Source organism: Triturus cristatus, chromosome 12, assembly GCF_964204655.1.
Source record: "Triturus cristatus chromosome 12, aTriCri1.1, whole genome shotgun sequence".
NCBI classification, from domain to species: Eukaryota; Metazoa; Chordata; class Amphibia; order Caudata; family Salamandridae; genus Triturus; species Triturus cristatus.
Window position 1 is genome coordinate 686,851,367 of NC_140595.1, and position 13,059 is coordinate 686,864,425.

General features: G+C 50.9%; 1 protein-coding gene across 10 annotated transcripts in view; it reads right to left on the minus strand.

Moving 5' to 3' along the window:
- Window positions 1-1,332: 1,332 nt before the first annotated feature.
- LOC146780096 (P2Y purinoceptor 4-like) overlaps window positions 1,333-13,059 on the minus strand; it is a 229,659-nt gene continuing 217,932 nt past the window's right edge. For all 10 annotated transcript variants that reach the window (XM_085639818.1, XM_085639817.1, XM_085639819.1 and 7 more), the window contains one exon: window positions 1,333-4,333. Coding sequence is in view for 2 of the 10 variants with exons in the window: in XM_085639814.1 (XP_085495940.1) it covers window positions 3,239-4,276 (1,038 nt within the window). In the remaining 8 variants the exon portion in view is untranslated. The remainder of the gene's footprint in view (window positions 4,334-13,059) is intronic.

Here is a 13,059-nt window from a genome sequence, read left to right on the forward strand (position 1 = left end):
CCTATGCCGACGACACCCAGCTCATCCTCTCCCTCACCAAGGACACCACCAGACTCAACTTCCAGGAAGGAATACAGGACGTTGCATCCTGGATGAGAAAAAGCTGCCTGAAGCTCAACTCGGAGAAGACAGAAGTTCTCGTACTCGGAACGACACCATCAGCATGGAATGACACCTGGTGGCCCGCCGCACTCTGCAGCCCACCGACCCCACTGACGATACTCAAGCCCTCCCTATCCATGAACAAGCAGGTCAACGCCGTCGCATCCAGCTGTTTTAACCCCCCTCCGCATCCTCCGAAAGACCTTCCAATGGATCCCCCACGAGTCAAGAAAGACAGTCACCCATGCCCAGCAGGTTGGACTACGGAAACGCCCTCTACGCCGGCATCAACAAGTCTCTACTCTACAAGCTCCACACGATACAGAACATGGCAGCCAGACTCATACTACAATCCAAAACAATCTGCCCCACTCCAATCCAAAACAATCTGCCCCACTCCAACCCAAAACAATCTCCCCACTCCAATCCACAACAGTCTGCCCCACTCCAATATGCTCCACTCCAATCCAAAATAATCTGCCCCACTCCAATCCAAAAGAGTCTGCCCCACTCCAATCTAAAACAATCTGCCCCACTCCAATCCAAAACAGTCTGCCCTGCTTCACTCTGCCCCACTCCACCCCAAAACAATATGCCCCACTCCAATCCGAAACACGCTTCCCCACTCCAATCTGCCCCACTCAATCCAAAACATTCTGCCCCACTCCAATCTTCCCCACTCCAATCTGCCCCATCCAATTTTCCCACGCAACCTCAATGCTGCACCCTCAGGATACCACTGCAGCCGAGACAAGAGGAGTGCAGCGGGTGAGGGGTCACCTGAAGGCACATGTCCATTCTTGGACTCCTTGGGTACACAAAGAACAGTCAGGCCTGGGACACATCCAGAGAGTAGACAGGGTGTTTGGAATCTGAAATGGACAGGAAAAAACAGGCAGGACCGATGGACCTGGGGCCTGGCTACAGAAATGCACCAGCTTAATTTTGCACAGATCTTTGCACCGCCTGCCAAGTGCAAACAGTGAGAAGACCATCAACTCACCATTGCTAAATCCACATTTAGCTGTAAATGTTGTTTCAAAATCTGTGTAATCCGGATATGTCTGTGCATATTTGAACCGGAACCAGTGCAAGCTGTGTAGTTGGAAATGTTGATGTAAATTTGCGCCTGTGCTATCCCTTTAATTTGGCTGATGGCAGGCTTTTATTGTAGTAGTTACCCTCTATGATTCTGTGAATTGGTGAAATAAAAGACAAGCACGCGCAGGATTCAAATAACACGTTTATCACCAAACATTCTGCTGTGGCAGTAATACATGGAGCTGATTCATATTAGTGCACGTGGGGGAGATAAAGCAATGACAGAAAGGGCAAGGAGAGATGAGGAAAAAGAGAGGGCAAAGAAATAAAAGGAAGGAATGAGATATTGGGAAGGAGGGACAAACAGAAGGAAGAAGAAGAAAGCGGAGACAGAGAGGTGGAGAAAGAAAGGGCAAAGAAATAAAAGGAAGGGAAGAGATAATGGGAAGGAGGGACAAACAGAAGGAAGAAGAAGAGAGAGTGAGGAGGAGAAAGAGGGGCAAAGTGAGGAGAGTGTGGGGAGAAGATAATAAATAGGGGAAGGGATGAGAGAAAGCAAGAGAAGAAGATAAAGGAAGGAGAATGGAGAAGAAAGTGGGATCGGAGGAGAGGGTGAGATAAGGAGAAGCGTGATGACAAATGAAGTGAGGAGGAGAAGACGGTAGAGAGAGAAAGGGGGAAGGTAGAAGAGGATGAAAAGCAGACAGAAAAGAGAGCAGAGAGGGAGGAAGAACTAAGGGGTGAAGAAGGAATGTAAAGAACAGGAGAAAAATAGGAGGTTAGAGAACTACATGGAAGATAAAGAGGACAAGACAAGGTAAGAAATGAGCCAAAACGGGCAAAGTGAGAAAAGAGAGGCCAACAGAGAGAAGTAGGTGGAGAGGAAGGCAGTTAGCGTGTGGGGGTGGGCATATAAAAGAGATAGAGAAAAGAGGACAAAGAGAGCATCTGGAGAGGTCAGTGGCGGACGGAGGAGAAACAAGGTTGAAAGAGAAAGTGGGCGAAAGAGGAAGAGCAATTTAAAGAGATGGTTGAAGACAGAAAAAGGGAGAAAAAAGAGCAGCGAGAGAGGAGGTGAAAGAGTAGATAAGATGAGAAGTGGAAGAGGGAAAAAGACACCAGAGAAGGAGAGAAGATCCGGAAGGTGAGGAGAAAAAGTGGGGAAAAGGTGGTAAAGATTAAAAAAATGAGAAAGGGAGAAGCAAAAATGGTGGTCAGGGATGCCGGAGGGTAAGACGGGCAGAGGATGAGCGAGGTAGGAGAGGAGAGAAAAGGCAGAAAAACAGGTAGCAAGGAAGAGGAAGGGGCTGGAACGGAAAGAGAACTAACAAAGGAAACAGAGAAAACCTGCAGCCTCGGGCTCTATGCCTCGCCCTCACACAGACTGATGGGTAGCAGAGGCCTACCTGTTGCAGGTCTCTAGATACAGCAGCCACACTCAAAAAGAGACAGCAGCCCCCGTGCAGTATTCACATCAGACAGCAGTTTTTTAGACAGCAGCACAGACCAATGTTAAAAGAGACAGGAGCCCCAGTCTGTCACTGCGGCATGTACCAGTCTATGTTCAGTCGCAGAAGAGACAGCAATTTATTTTCCTCATGAATAAAAGAAACAGCAAGGCACACTGAATGGTCATGAGTTCAGAAGACACCCATCACTGTGCTGAGTTCCTGGAGAACGCAGCTCGTGTGTATAGTCAGTAAAGGGCGCAATCTCTGGGAGGAGTCAATAGAGTTCGCAGACCCCGTGTAGGGCCCACTTGAGACAACTGAGACTGTAGCTGCCATGCAGTGTCAGTAGGGACCACAACACGTATGCAGTGTGGTCTAGAGACCGAGGTCTGGATTCACAATCCTGTAAAGAAAGTCTGGAGACCCAGCACGCTCCTTGTCAGGCTGGCATACTCACAAGAGCCATTGGTTGTCCTCACAGCGCTAGGCGGTTATGGCAAGGGGCCACACTTTCAAAAGTGACTTGAGAGATTGGACACCATGCTTTGTAGGCTTCAAGGAGAGCAAGTGATGTCCTTCGGACCTGCTACCAGTGTGGGCCGCTCGCGCAAACACCCCCAGAGGATACCCACCACAATGGCTGCTCACGGCAGCGGCTTGAAGATGTTGCCTGAAGACTTGGACTCATTTTCTGGCTTGCAGGGCTTCAGGCAGTTTTGACCCCATTTGTCTTTGGTTAGAAAGTAGAGTAAGGCATTAAGCCACGCATTGAAGCTGGCCAGAGGTCTGGTGACCTTGTAGCAGATGGACACCACGCTCATGGTCTGGCAGTCCACCATCCGGCTGGCCCTGAGCGCCAAGAAGAGGGTGCGGGTGATGTGGAAAGGCAGAAAGCAGAGGGCAAAGAGCAGCGTGATGGTCATGATGGTCTTGATGGACTTGCGCCGCTTGTTCAAGGCAGGGGCCGGAGACTGGAACTGGGGGCTGCGCAAGGTGCGGAAGATGGTCCTGGCCACGCGGGAGTAGCACCAGGCGATGATGCAGAAAGGCACGAAGAAGCCTACCATGTGCAGAAAGATGCCATAGGGCACATAGTGCAAGAGGTCACTGTCCAGGGCATCATCCCAGCAGCTGGTGATGTTCTTGGAGAACTCAGTCTTGGCAAAGCGGAAGATGGGGCTAGTGAGGGCGAAGACAACGGCCCAGACCAGCACGCAGACAGCACGCACGGTCTTCTTGGTCTCCATGGTGATGGTCTTCATAGGGTGGCAGATGCCCAGGTAGCGGTGGAAGCTGATGCAGGTGAGGAAGAAGATGCTGCAGTACAGGTTGAAGTAGAAGAGGAAGCGGACTAGCCGGCACATGAAGTCCCCAAATATCCATTGGTCCCTTTTGATGTAGCTGGCTATGAGGAAGGGCAGCGACAGCCCGTACATGAAGTCAGTGAGCGCCAAATTGAACATGTATATAAGAGAGGAGTTCCATTGCTTGGTCCTCCGCAGGGAGCGATATAAGATGATGGAGTTCAGGCCCAAGCTCAGCACCAAGGTGAACAGGTAGCACATGGGCAGGAAAATGTACTTGTACGACTCGTCGATGTGGCAGGATCCCTGAGCCATGAGGGCGCTGCTGGAATTATCGGGGGTGCTGATGGCCCGGAGAGCTCCAGTAGCCTCTTCCATTTCACCTGAAGGCCTCTTAGGTTGGCTCACACATCACAGGCCTAAGGGTGGGAACTTCTGCAAGACAAGAGAGGAAGGGCATAGTAAGTGGGAGGCAACAGATCACACAAAGCACACAAGAGCAGCCTCAGGGTAACATTCTAGCTTGTCCTGCCATCATTAGGAATTTCCCAGAAAAAAGGTCTGCATGGATTTTAAGGATGCAGCTATCAACCCAGAAATGGCTGCCCTGGCAGTGAAATGAGGAAGAAGGAGGGTGGGGCCAGAAAGAAAACAGAAATCAAAGCCCTCTTAGGACTCCTAAAATAAAACAGGGTATCCAAAAGGACCGTTGGCCACATATACATAGGCAGTTCAATAATTAAAAAACCAAAGTTTGAGGTGTCAGGTCTAGGAGATGGGAGGAATGGGAGGAGATGAGCCATACAGTGATGACTTTGTCACCGGAAGCGCTAAATGCTAGCGTATGGAAGGGGAGAAGAGCGCACCTGCAATGCAGCGTGCCTTTCTTGCAGAGGAGAGCAGGTCTGCACTGAGGAGGGACATTGATGTGCTAAAACAGAGAAATGTTCCAACTTGTCAATCGTACTGGTCAATGTTCACCAGGGGCAGCCAGCTGCAATTAACAGGCCGGGCAACAGGCTCATTGACGGACACTAATAAAAACCAGCAGTGCCCTCGGGCCCAAAGCCTAAGCTCTGAATCGTGGTCCATTTTAAACTGTCTTTTTTAATGAGCCACGATTGAGAGATCTGGAGTTGAGACTGTAGGCACGGCGAGTGTCTCACAGTGCTGCCTGTCACTGTGTTAAAGCAACTCAATATAATAAGAAAAAGAAGTAAAAAAAGATTTACTTACCTGTTGCCTCGTGCTGGGTGCTCCTCTTCCTCTCGGCAGCACTGGATCCCAGAGCTCCAGCAAGTAACTCCCCTCTACCAATCCAGGTTCTTCTCTCAGCAGCATGAGAGAAGCACCAGGATTGGCTGGAGCACCCTGGTGCGATGCTCCTGAAAGCACTGTGGGACCTGTGGTTGCTCTCCACCCAGCTGTCTGAGACAGCCTGGGTTGGAGAGTTTGAAGTGTGCATGTCAGGCTGGCCGTTGCAAGACAGTCGGCCAAAGTGACATGCGCACTTTAAACCTGAAGTGCATGCTGTTCCTCCCTCCTGCTGACCCGCCCTCAGACTCGGCTGCTGCAAGGACATAAAATAAAATGGTAAGAAATGTGTTTTATTACCATTTTATTTGTCATGTTTCCTGATCTCCAGCGGGGAGCGATACTCCACCGCTCTCATGGAGGCACCGCTGCTGACCCTTTTATGTTTCATGTTTCCTGCTCTCTGGCGGAGGGACGATGTTCCTCTGGTCTCATGGAGGCGCTGTCGCTGGTGCTCGCTTGCACCACACAGCCTGCTTCTCCAACAGAAGCACCACGGTTTCTTGTGCCCAAGAGTGTACATTATACCATGTGAAACACGTCTCCTCGTGGACTGTAGATGACAAGTACAATCTAGACTATGTAACCTGTACTTTTTAACTCCTTCGTGCAGAAACAGGTCCACTGGTGTACACTCAGTAGTACCAGAAATGCATCTCTGCAGCCAAGAAGCAAAAAAACCCAAGTAAAAATGGCTGCGAGTCTGAGCTGTAATCGGAGGGAGCTGTCAAACGAGAGACTATTTTGTTGTGTCCTCAAGACAGGCTTCACTTTTGCAACTAGACCACAAACTTGTCTCTCTTTCAGAAATTACTTCTAGGTTTTTTCTCTCTGTCAATGACCTTCAGCAGAGCCACATTGGAAGATTACTGCAGAGGTCGCAAACTTTGCTTCCTAACGACACTAGAACTTTATCGCCAAACTTTATATTTATATAAACATCTGTGTAGTCTATAACAAAACAAAATGTGTATTTTTAAAGCGCAGGCTCACCCAAGGGAATTTTGGCCCTGAATGACCGAAGTTTGTTGTTACCCAACGGTACTCATGTTATCAACCTCAGAAGGATGAAAGGCTGAGTGGACCCACCGGGATTTGAACCTGTGGCCATGAGGTCAAAAACAGGCCCCTACAGTGGACACATTAGGCCACTAAGCCATTACCCTGCTATCTGCAGCAGTGCATGTTCAATAGTTGCCTTTCTTGCATAGTCTATACTGTTGAGTATCTTGTTAATGTCAGTAAATTACATAAAGCCATGCCTTTTTCAGAATTACCCCCATCAGCGCATCTGTGGCAATGGTCTATACCAGGTCACTCCTACTAAGATCACACTCACCTTTTAATCCAAAGTTGTAGAGAACGCCAGAAGAGTAAGGTGGCTAGCCTGTATCAGGTGAAAGTAGGAGAACATTGTTGAGTTTTCAGGCTGGTGGGCCAGGAGGGTTCTGGAGAACTGTGTCTCAAGAAGTTGAGATCTGTTGAGGTGGCAGATCTAGATAGAAATAGACTTCCCAAACTTTCAGAACTTGATCACCTCCTTGACGACCACGGGAAACAGAGCCTGGATCTCCATGGAAGTGACATGCTATAGACTCACCTCACACGTGCCTGCGCCAACAGAAACCATCCCACTCTGGGTACACAGTCTATCCCCTCAAGCATATAATATAACAGCCTCTTATGTGTCAGGCAGCTCGGGTCAAATTGGTGATCTGTTGCCCCACGTTTCAGAACTGAGACTAGAAGTGTGTGGTCGGGCAGGGGTAGAATCTGGAAAATGTGCCTTTACAAAGGCCATAATCGTGGAGAGCATGATTCTTTACTTTTTACTCCTGTGGCTTCAGAGATTCTCCTCTTAATATTACATATCAAGTGGTCTTGGGTTTTCGCTTTTTAGTGTTTTCACCTCCTAACATCAGCTAGAGTCGGAAACCCATTTGTCTCCTCTGAAGCCACAGTTAAACCAGGCTTCTGGCACTCGCCCATGCACGGGCAGTGTGCACAGGGCTATTTGTGGGACCTCAGGCCAAAGTTATAATCTCTAACTCATAAGAAATGCATTCAGGTGAAGACCAGGAGGTTTTTGGCAAGAGCGGCAACCACTCAAGTACTTCATGTTTTCCAAGGTAGTTTCTAGGATGAGAGAAGTCTGCTTTCTCCCGGCGCGCACCGGCTGCTATGACCTGGCCCCGGGGGATGGATGATAGTCTTTCCAGGAACTTAAAAATGAGTCAAAGAGAAGTGAAAGGCTCCTTGCTTGCCTGCCTTGATCTGGTGTCTGAGGATGGGTCGGTCCCTCAGCTGCTAGTTGGGCAGAGAATATATGGTTCCCGAGAAGGAGGTATGGGAATCCTCAGCCAGCAGCTGGGTACAGAAGGTGTGACTATGTGCTGGTGAGTGAAGAGGGGGATGGGACCCTCAGCCAGTAGCTGGGAAGAGATGGAATGACTCTACCATGGTGACTGAGGAGGGGGATGGGACCCTCAGCCAGTAGATGGGTAGAGAAGGTGTGACTATGTGCTGGTGAGTGAGGAGGGGGATGGGACCCTCAACCAGTAGCAAAGTAGAAAAAGTGTCTCACTGAGCAGACGATGGAGCGGAGGGGATGGGACTTTCAGCTTGCAGCTGGGTAAAGGAGGAATGATTCACTGGTGGCGGGGGATGGAGCCCTGCGCTAGAGACTGAGCACAGGACATGGGACTCTCATTCAGTAACTGGGTAGAAAGGGCTTGGCCCTGAACTGGCGACTGAAGAGAAGGGATAGGACCTTTGCAGGAAGCTGGCTCTGTATATGGTATACCATTAAGTGGGCATACCTTGCACAGAGTCCAGAGATTCCTCCAGAAGTGTACAGGGCTCAATGCAAACCCAAAGTGCTCTATTTGTGGTAGTGTGGGCAAGCAGCCTTAGGCTAAGACAAAGGAGTTGAATCCATTTGTTGCGCATACAATGACCAACAAATGACACAGGACTCAAAAAGGAGATCCACACCAACTTTTTTATATTAAGCTTTGCTCGTGATTTCTTTTAAGACCCAGATCTTTGCGAAAAGGTAAGCACAGTTTTAAATAGAAATACTTTTCTTTTTAAAAAGTGGGCACTTCAATTTCTAGTCTTTACAATGTTAGCCTATGGAGGAAAACAATAATGCGGTTTTGTAGGTAAGTAACCAACTTATATTTCCAGTCTTTGGATTTTAGGGTCAGCAGTGGGCAAGGTTCAGGTAAGCCCAGAAACTGCACCACCAGCGGCACAGGGGTGGCCGGGTGCAGAGGTCAAAGTTAAAGATCAGGCCCAATGTTACCCAATGGAGACTGGGGGTGCTTGAAGACACACTGTTTGCTGGTAAGTACGGTTGCAGGTCTCAAGCTGCGGTGGTTAAAACAAGCACAGGGGGGCCACAAGCCAGCACCAAACATACACCACCAGCAGCACAGAGGCGGCCGGATGCAGGGTGCAAATACGGTGTCGGCCCCCAATGCAATTCAATGCAGAAACTTGGATTTGAAAACAGGCTGCAGCCGTTGAACCGGAGGTTCATGAGGAACACCAGCAACAGCAGAGGTAAGCTGGGATGTTGTAGGTCCCATGGACACTGTCAGTCGAGCTCCTTAAGACCCAGGGGCTTCGGATGTAGGGGTGTCCTTTGACGTTGGCTTTCTCTAACCGGAGCCGGTCACTGTCACGGGAGCCTTTGGATTCACATTGCAGGTGTTGTTGTGGAGTCCAGGCGAGGTCAACCAACGCTGGACTTAGGACTCACTGGGGAACATTTTCGGGATCAGTGGTCCACCTGGACACAGGCCGGAGGTGTCGGGTGCAGAGTGGTCAAGGATCGCAAATCCGGAGGGCACCAGATTCCTTTCTGATGGTTTCTTGTGGACAGAGCCGCTGTCCACGCGAGTTCTGGTCTTTCTCAAAGGCAGCCAGTCTCCCAAGGAGTTGTGGAGGTTGCTGGCTGCAGGAGAGGTGTAGTTCTTTTTGCAGGGCCTTTGCAGCTGCTATCGTTGTGAAAAATACAATAACGCCTTGTTATGTTATTTTAATTTAATATAGCGCTCGATTCACCCCTGGAGGGGTATCTCGGCGTTAGTGCAGTCTCAGGAAACAAGCGCAGTCTCAGGCCCTTGCACCCCGAACCTGTTTTGGAATGGGGGTTCATATCCCAACGAAAGCCAGGTGAGCCCTTGTTACTGATGCATGAAGCAAGAGACCGAGTCAGTGTGGGAGGATGGCTAGGGTACCAATGTGCTACCAATGAAGCAAGATCCTGATATTGGTGGCGAGCTAAGGAACTCTTGCATCACAAGAAAACTGTGGGGCAGTGTGTAGAAATGGTCGGAGAGACTGCTGCCCCACAGGTAAATCACTGGCTTGCGAGTGAACCCCAAGACTATGGGCTCTCAGCAGCTCTATGCTCTGTTTTGCCTCAGTATGGAACAGCTGAGAGAGGTATACAGGGGCACTGAGGGACATATGCATGGAACAAGGCCCACGGAAGAAACAAACAGGCCGCTGGAGTTGCCCCTCTGGCACTGACCAGCACCCGCTGCTCGGTGGCACAGTTTTTTTAGGAGCAAGACATCACCCTTGTCTGTCTAGGCCAGACTGTCACCCCACTGGGCCACATGGGCACCCACATTTTTCAGGAGGAACCCAGACTGGGGATGGTTTTGCAGAACCCTTGCCATTTTTAGGGCCCTGGCAGCCAGGTGAGAAGGTGAATATTATTGAGTGGGGCATAATTCAAGGCAGCGTTTTCAAGAGCATCAAGAGAGAGCCCTTCAGTTCACATAGACTGCAGAAACCAGGGATAACTTCACCAACTCAGCTCCCACGGGGCCATGATGCACTCCGGCTGCTGCCAACCTGCCATGTCTCCTGCTATCACTTCTCTGTTGCCTTATTCCTATCACCTCTCCCGTTATCTCCCTCTTGCCAGCTCCGCCCTCCCATTTCCAGCCAACAATCTCACTCTCACCGTCTCCCACCCACCATTTTCCATTCGACATCCAGCGCCTTGAGACGCTGAAGGATGCTTCGCCACACTTTATAAATCCTTGATTGATTGACATCAGCTTGCTGCCACATCTTACCTGCCACCTGTGGTCTTCTGTGACCCTGTGCCATCTCTGGTTCCCCACCCACTTTTTGCATTCTCCCTCCTTTTACTTCTCTCCTGTCATCTCCACCCCACCATCTCCCTGCAGCTGTTCCAGTCCAATCATCTCCACAGCTCCTCCCTCTTCCCCTCTGGCATCTCCCCTCTGCTACTTCAAACGTGCTATATCTCTCCTGCCGTCTCTGACCCACATGCCATCTCTCTCCTGAAATATCCCTTCTACTATCTGTCTCCAATGCTGTCCTGCCATCTTCTTTCCAGAATCTTCATCCTGCTCTCATTTCCCTCCGCCTGCCATCTCCAGCAGTCCATCTCCACCTACTAATTTCTATTACAGCTATCATGCCATCTCACTCCTGCCATCCAGTGCTTAATTTGAGCCAGTGGTTTACCGTGTTCTGCACCAGCACTTAATTGTCAACACTAGTGCTTATGACAGTAAGCCACATGGGGACCTTGTCTGCCTAATTTACAGATGAGCACAGCAACAATTGTTCATTAATTCAATATACATTAAAAATGGCTAATACCTGCCGCCCAAGCCATTCTTATAGCTTTGGGGGCCTCGAAAAAGTCTGAATTGTCACTTGTAGGAGTGTGATGGTTAGTAGCTGTGCTGGTACTGTCGTTGGCAGCATGGCAGGGGCAATGTGTGGTGCAAGCTGCAGTGGGCTCCTGACGAGGGCCCTGGCACTTAATTTTTTACAAACAAAGTACTGCTGTCATCTACCGCCAGCCATATCCCCTGCTAGCTCCACCCTCCCCTCTTATCTCTCTCACCTGCCATTTCAACCATATCAAATCTCGCCAGCTACTTTCCCCCCCCCCTCTGTCCACCCACCATCAGCAGCGGCCATATCTGACCTGCTATCCCCAGACTTTCGTCTCCCTGCTGCCATCTCCCTACAGCGTTCTCTGGATTGCCGCCCACCCTTCGCCTACCTCACTCCTACTACGTATCATGTCATCTCCACCCTGCCATCTCCTCGTAGCCACCCCAGTCCACCCACTTCCACCGCGCCTCTCTCTCGCTTTCTCTCTCCTTCCATCTCCACTCTTCCATTTGCTGTTTCCCTCCTGCCGTCTTCCTCCTGACGTCTCTGGCCTGCAGAGTCCCACACGCCATCGCTCCCTGATCGCTCTCCTGATATATCCCTCCGGCTAGCTCCCTCCAACTCTATTCTGCCACTCCCTCCTGCCGTCTTGCTCCTACCATGTCTAGCTGTGCTTCTCCACCTGTATCTATCCTCACACCTGTGTCCTGCCATCCTTTTATCTCCCTCCTGCCATCTCTCTACTGCCATCTTCCTCCTACCAAGTCTAGCAGACCGTTTCCAACCGCATCGCCCCTCACCACCTGCATCCTGCCATCCTTTCTTCATTACTCTACTGCCATCTCTCTTCTGCCATCTCCCTCCTGCCATCTTGCTCCTACCATGTCTAGCTGGCCCTCTCCACCAGAATCTATCCTCACCATCTGCATCATGACATCCTTTCTTCATCTCTCTTCTGCCATCTCCCTCCTGCCATCTCCCTCCAACCAAGTCTAGCTGGCCCTCTCCACCCGCGTCTACCCTCACCACCTGCAACCTGCCATCCTTTGTACATTTTCCTCGTACCATGTCTAGCTGGCCAGCTCCACTTGCCCTTTCCCTCCTGTTATCTCCCCACACCATGTATCCTGCCAGCCTTTCTACGTCTCTCTTCTGCAGGGCCGGCTCTAAATCGAATTGAACGGGAGGGCACCCTGGGCGGAGTGAAATGTGGCGTTGCTTGTGGGGACGAGAGTCGCTGCGGTGTGCCGGCAGGAGGCGTGAGGAAGATGGGAGGAGGGCAGGGTGCTGATGGGGTGCTAACAATTACACTGAGGTACATTAAGGGTTGATGAGAAACTCTTTAACCGACCCCACTGAGACCAAGCGGGATGGACGAGCTGCTGTGACATTAAATCAAGCAGCTCCCTGCTGCGCCCCTCGGAATATTGGCGCCCCGGGCCTGCGCCCAGCTCTATTATACCCAAGGCCGTCCCTGCACCTCTGCCATCCCCATGCCACCCTCTCCCTCCTCTAGATCCACCCTCCCCTGTCATTGATCTTCACTCAACAATCGCGCCCCCCCCCAACCCCACCCCTCCGTCTTTCATTCTCCTTCCAGGTACTTGTGCCTGCCTGGCCGCGGGTGAAGAGGTGGGGGGAAGGGGGGGGGGGGGGGTGCTCTGTGCCCGGGGAGCGGGGCTGACTCAGCCTTTCCAGCTCATTACACCCCTTGCAATGAGTAACAGACGCCTTCTGTGGCCCCAGCACTTGTGTAATCAACGGCCACTTGCGCACGCTTTACACTTCAAAACAGCAAAATATTTACTGTCTTCGGGGCGTCGCCCATCCGAGCAAACACGCTCCCGCTCCCGTCCAGCCTCCGCGCTGACGGCCGGAGTGCACTCGGCCCGCTCATGCCGCCTCTGAAAACCAGACACCTGCTTCCGAATAAACTGGAAGAGAGTGATGCGTTAAAAGACCTCCGTGTGCCAACCAAGCGGTAGACAGACATTACAGCAACGACCTGGCCAAGCCGTGCAGTACGGCCTCTGACAACACCGTGCAGCAATGACCTGACAAAACCCTGCAGCACAGCCTCTGACCAAACCGCGCAGCTCAACCTCTGACCAAACCGTGCAGCACAACCTCTGACCAAACCGCGCAGCACAGCTGCTGAAAAAACCATG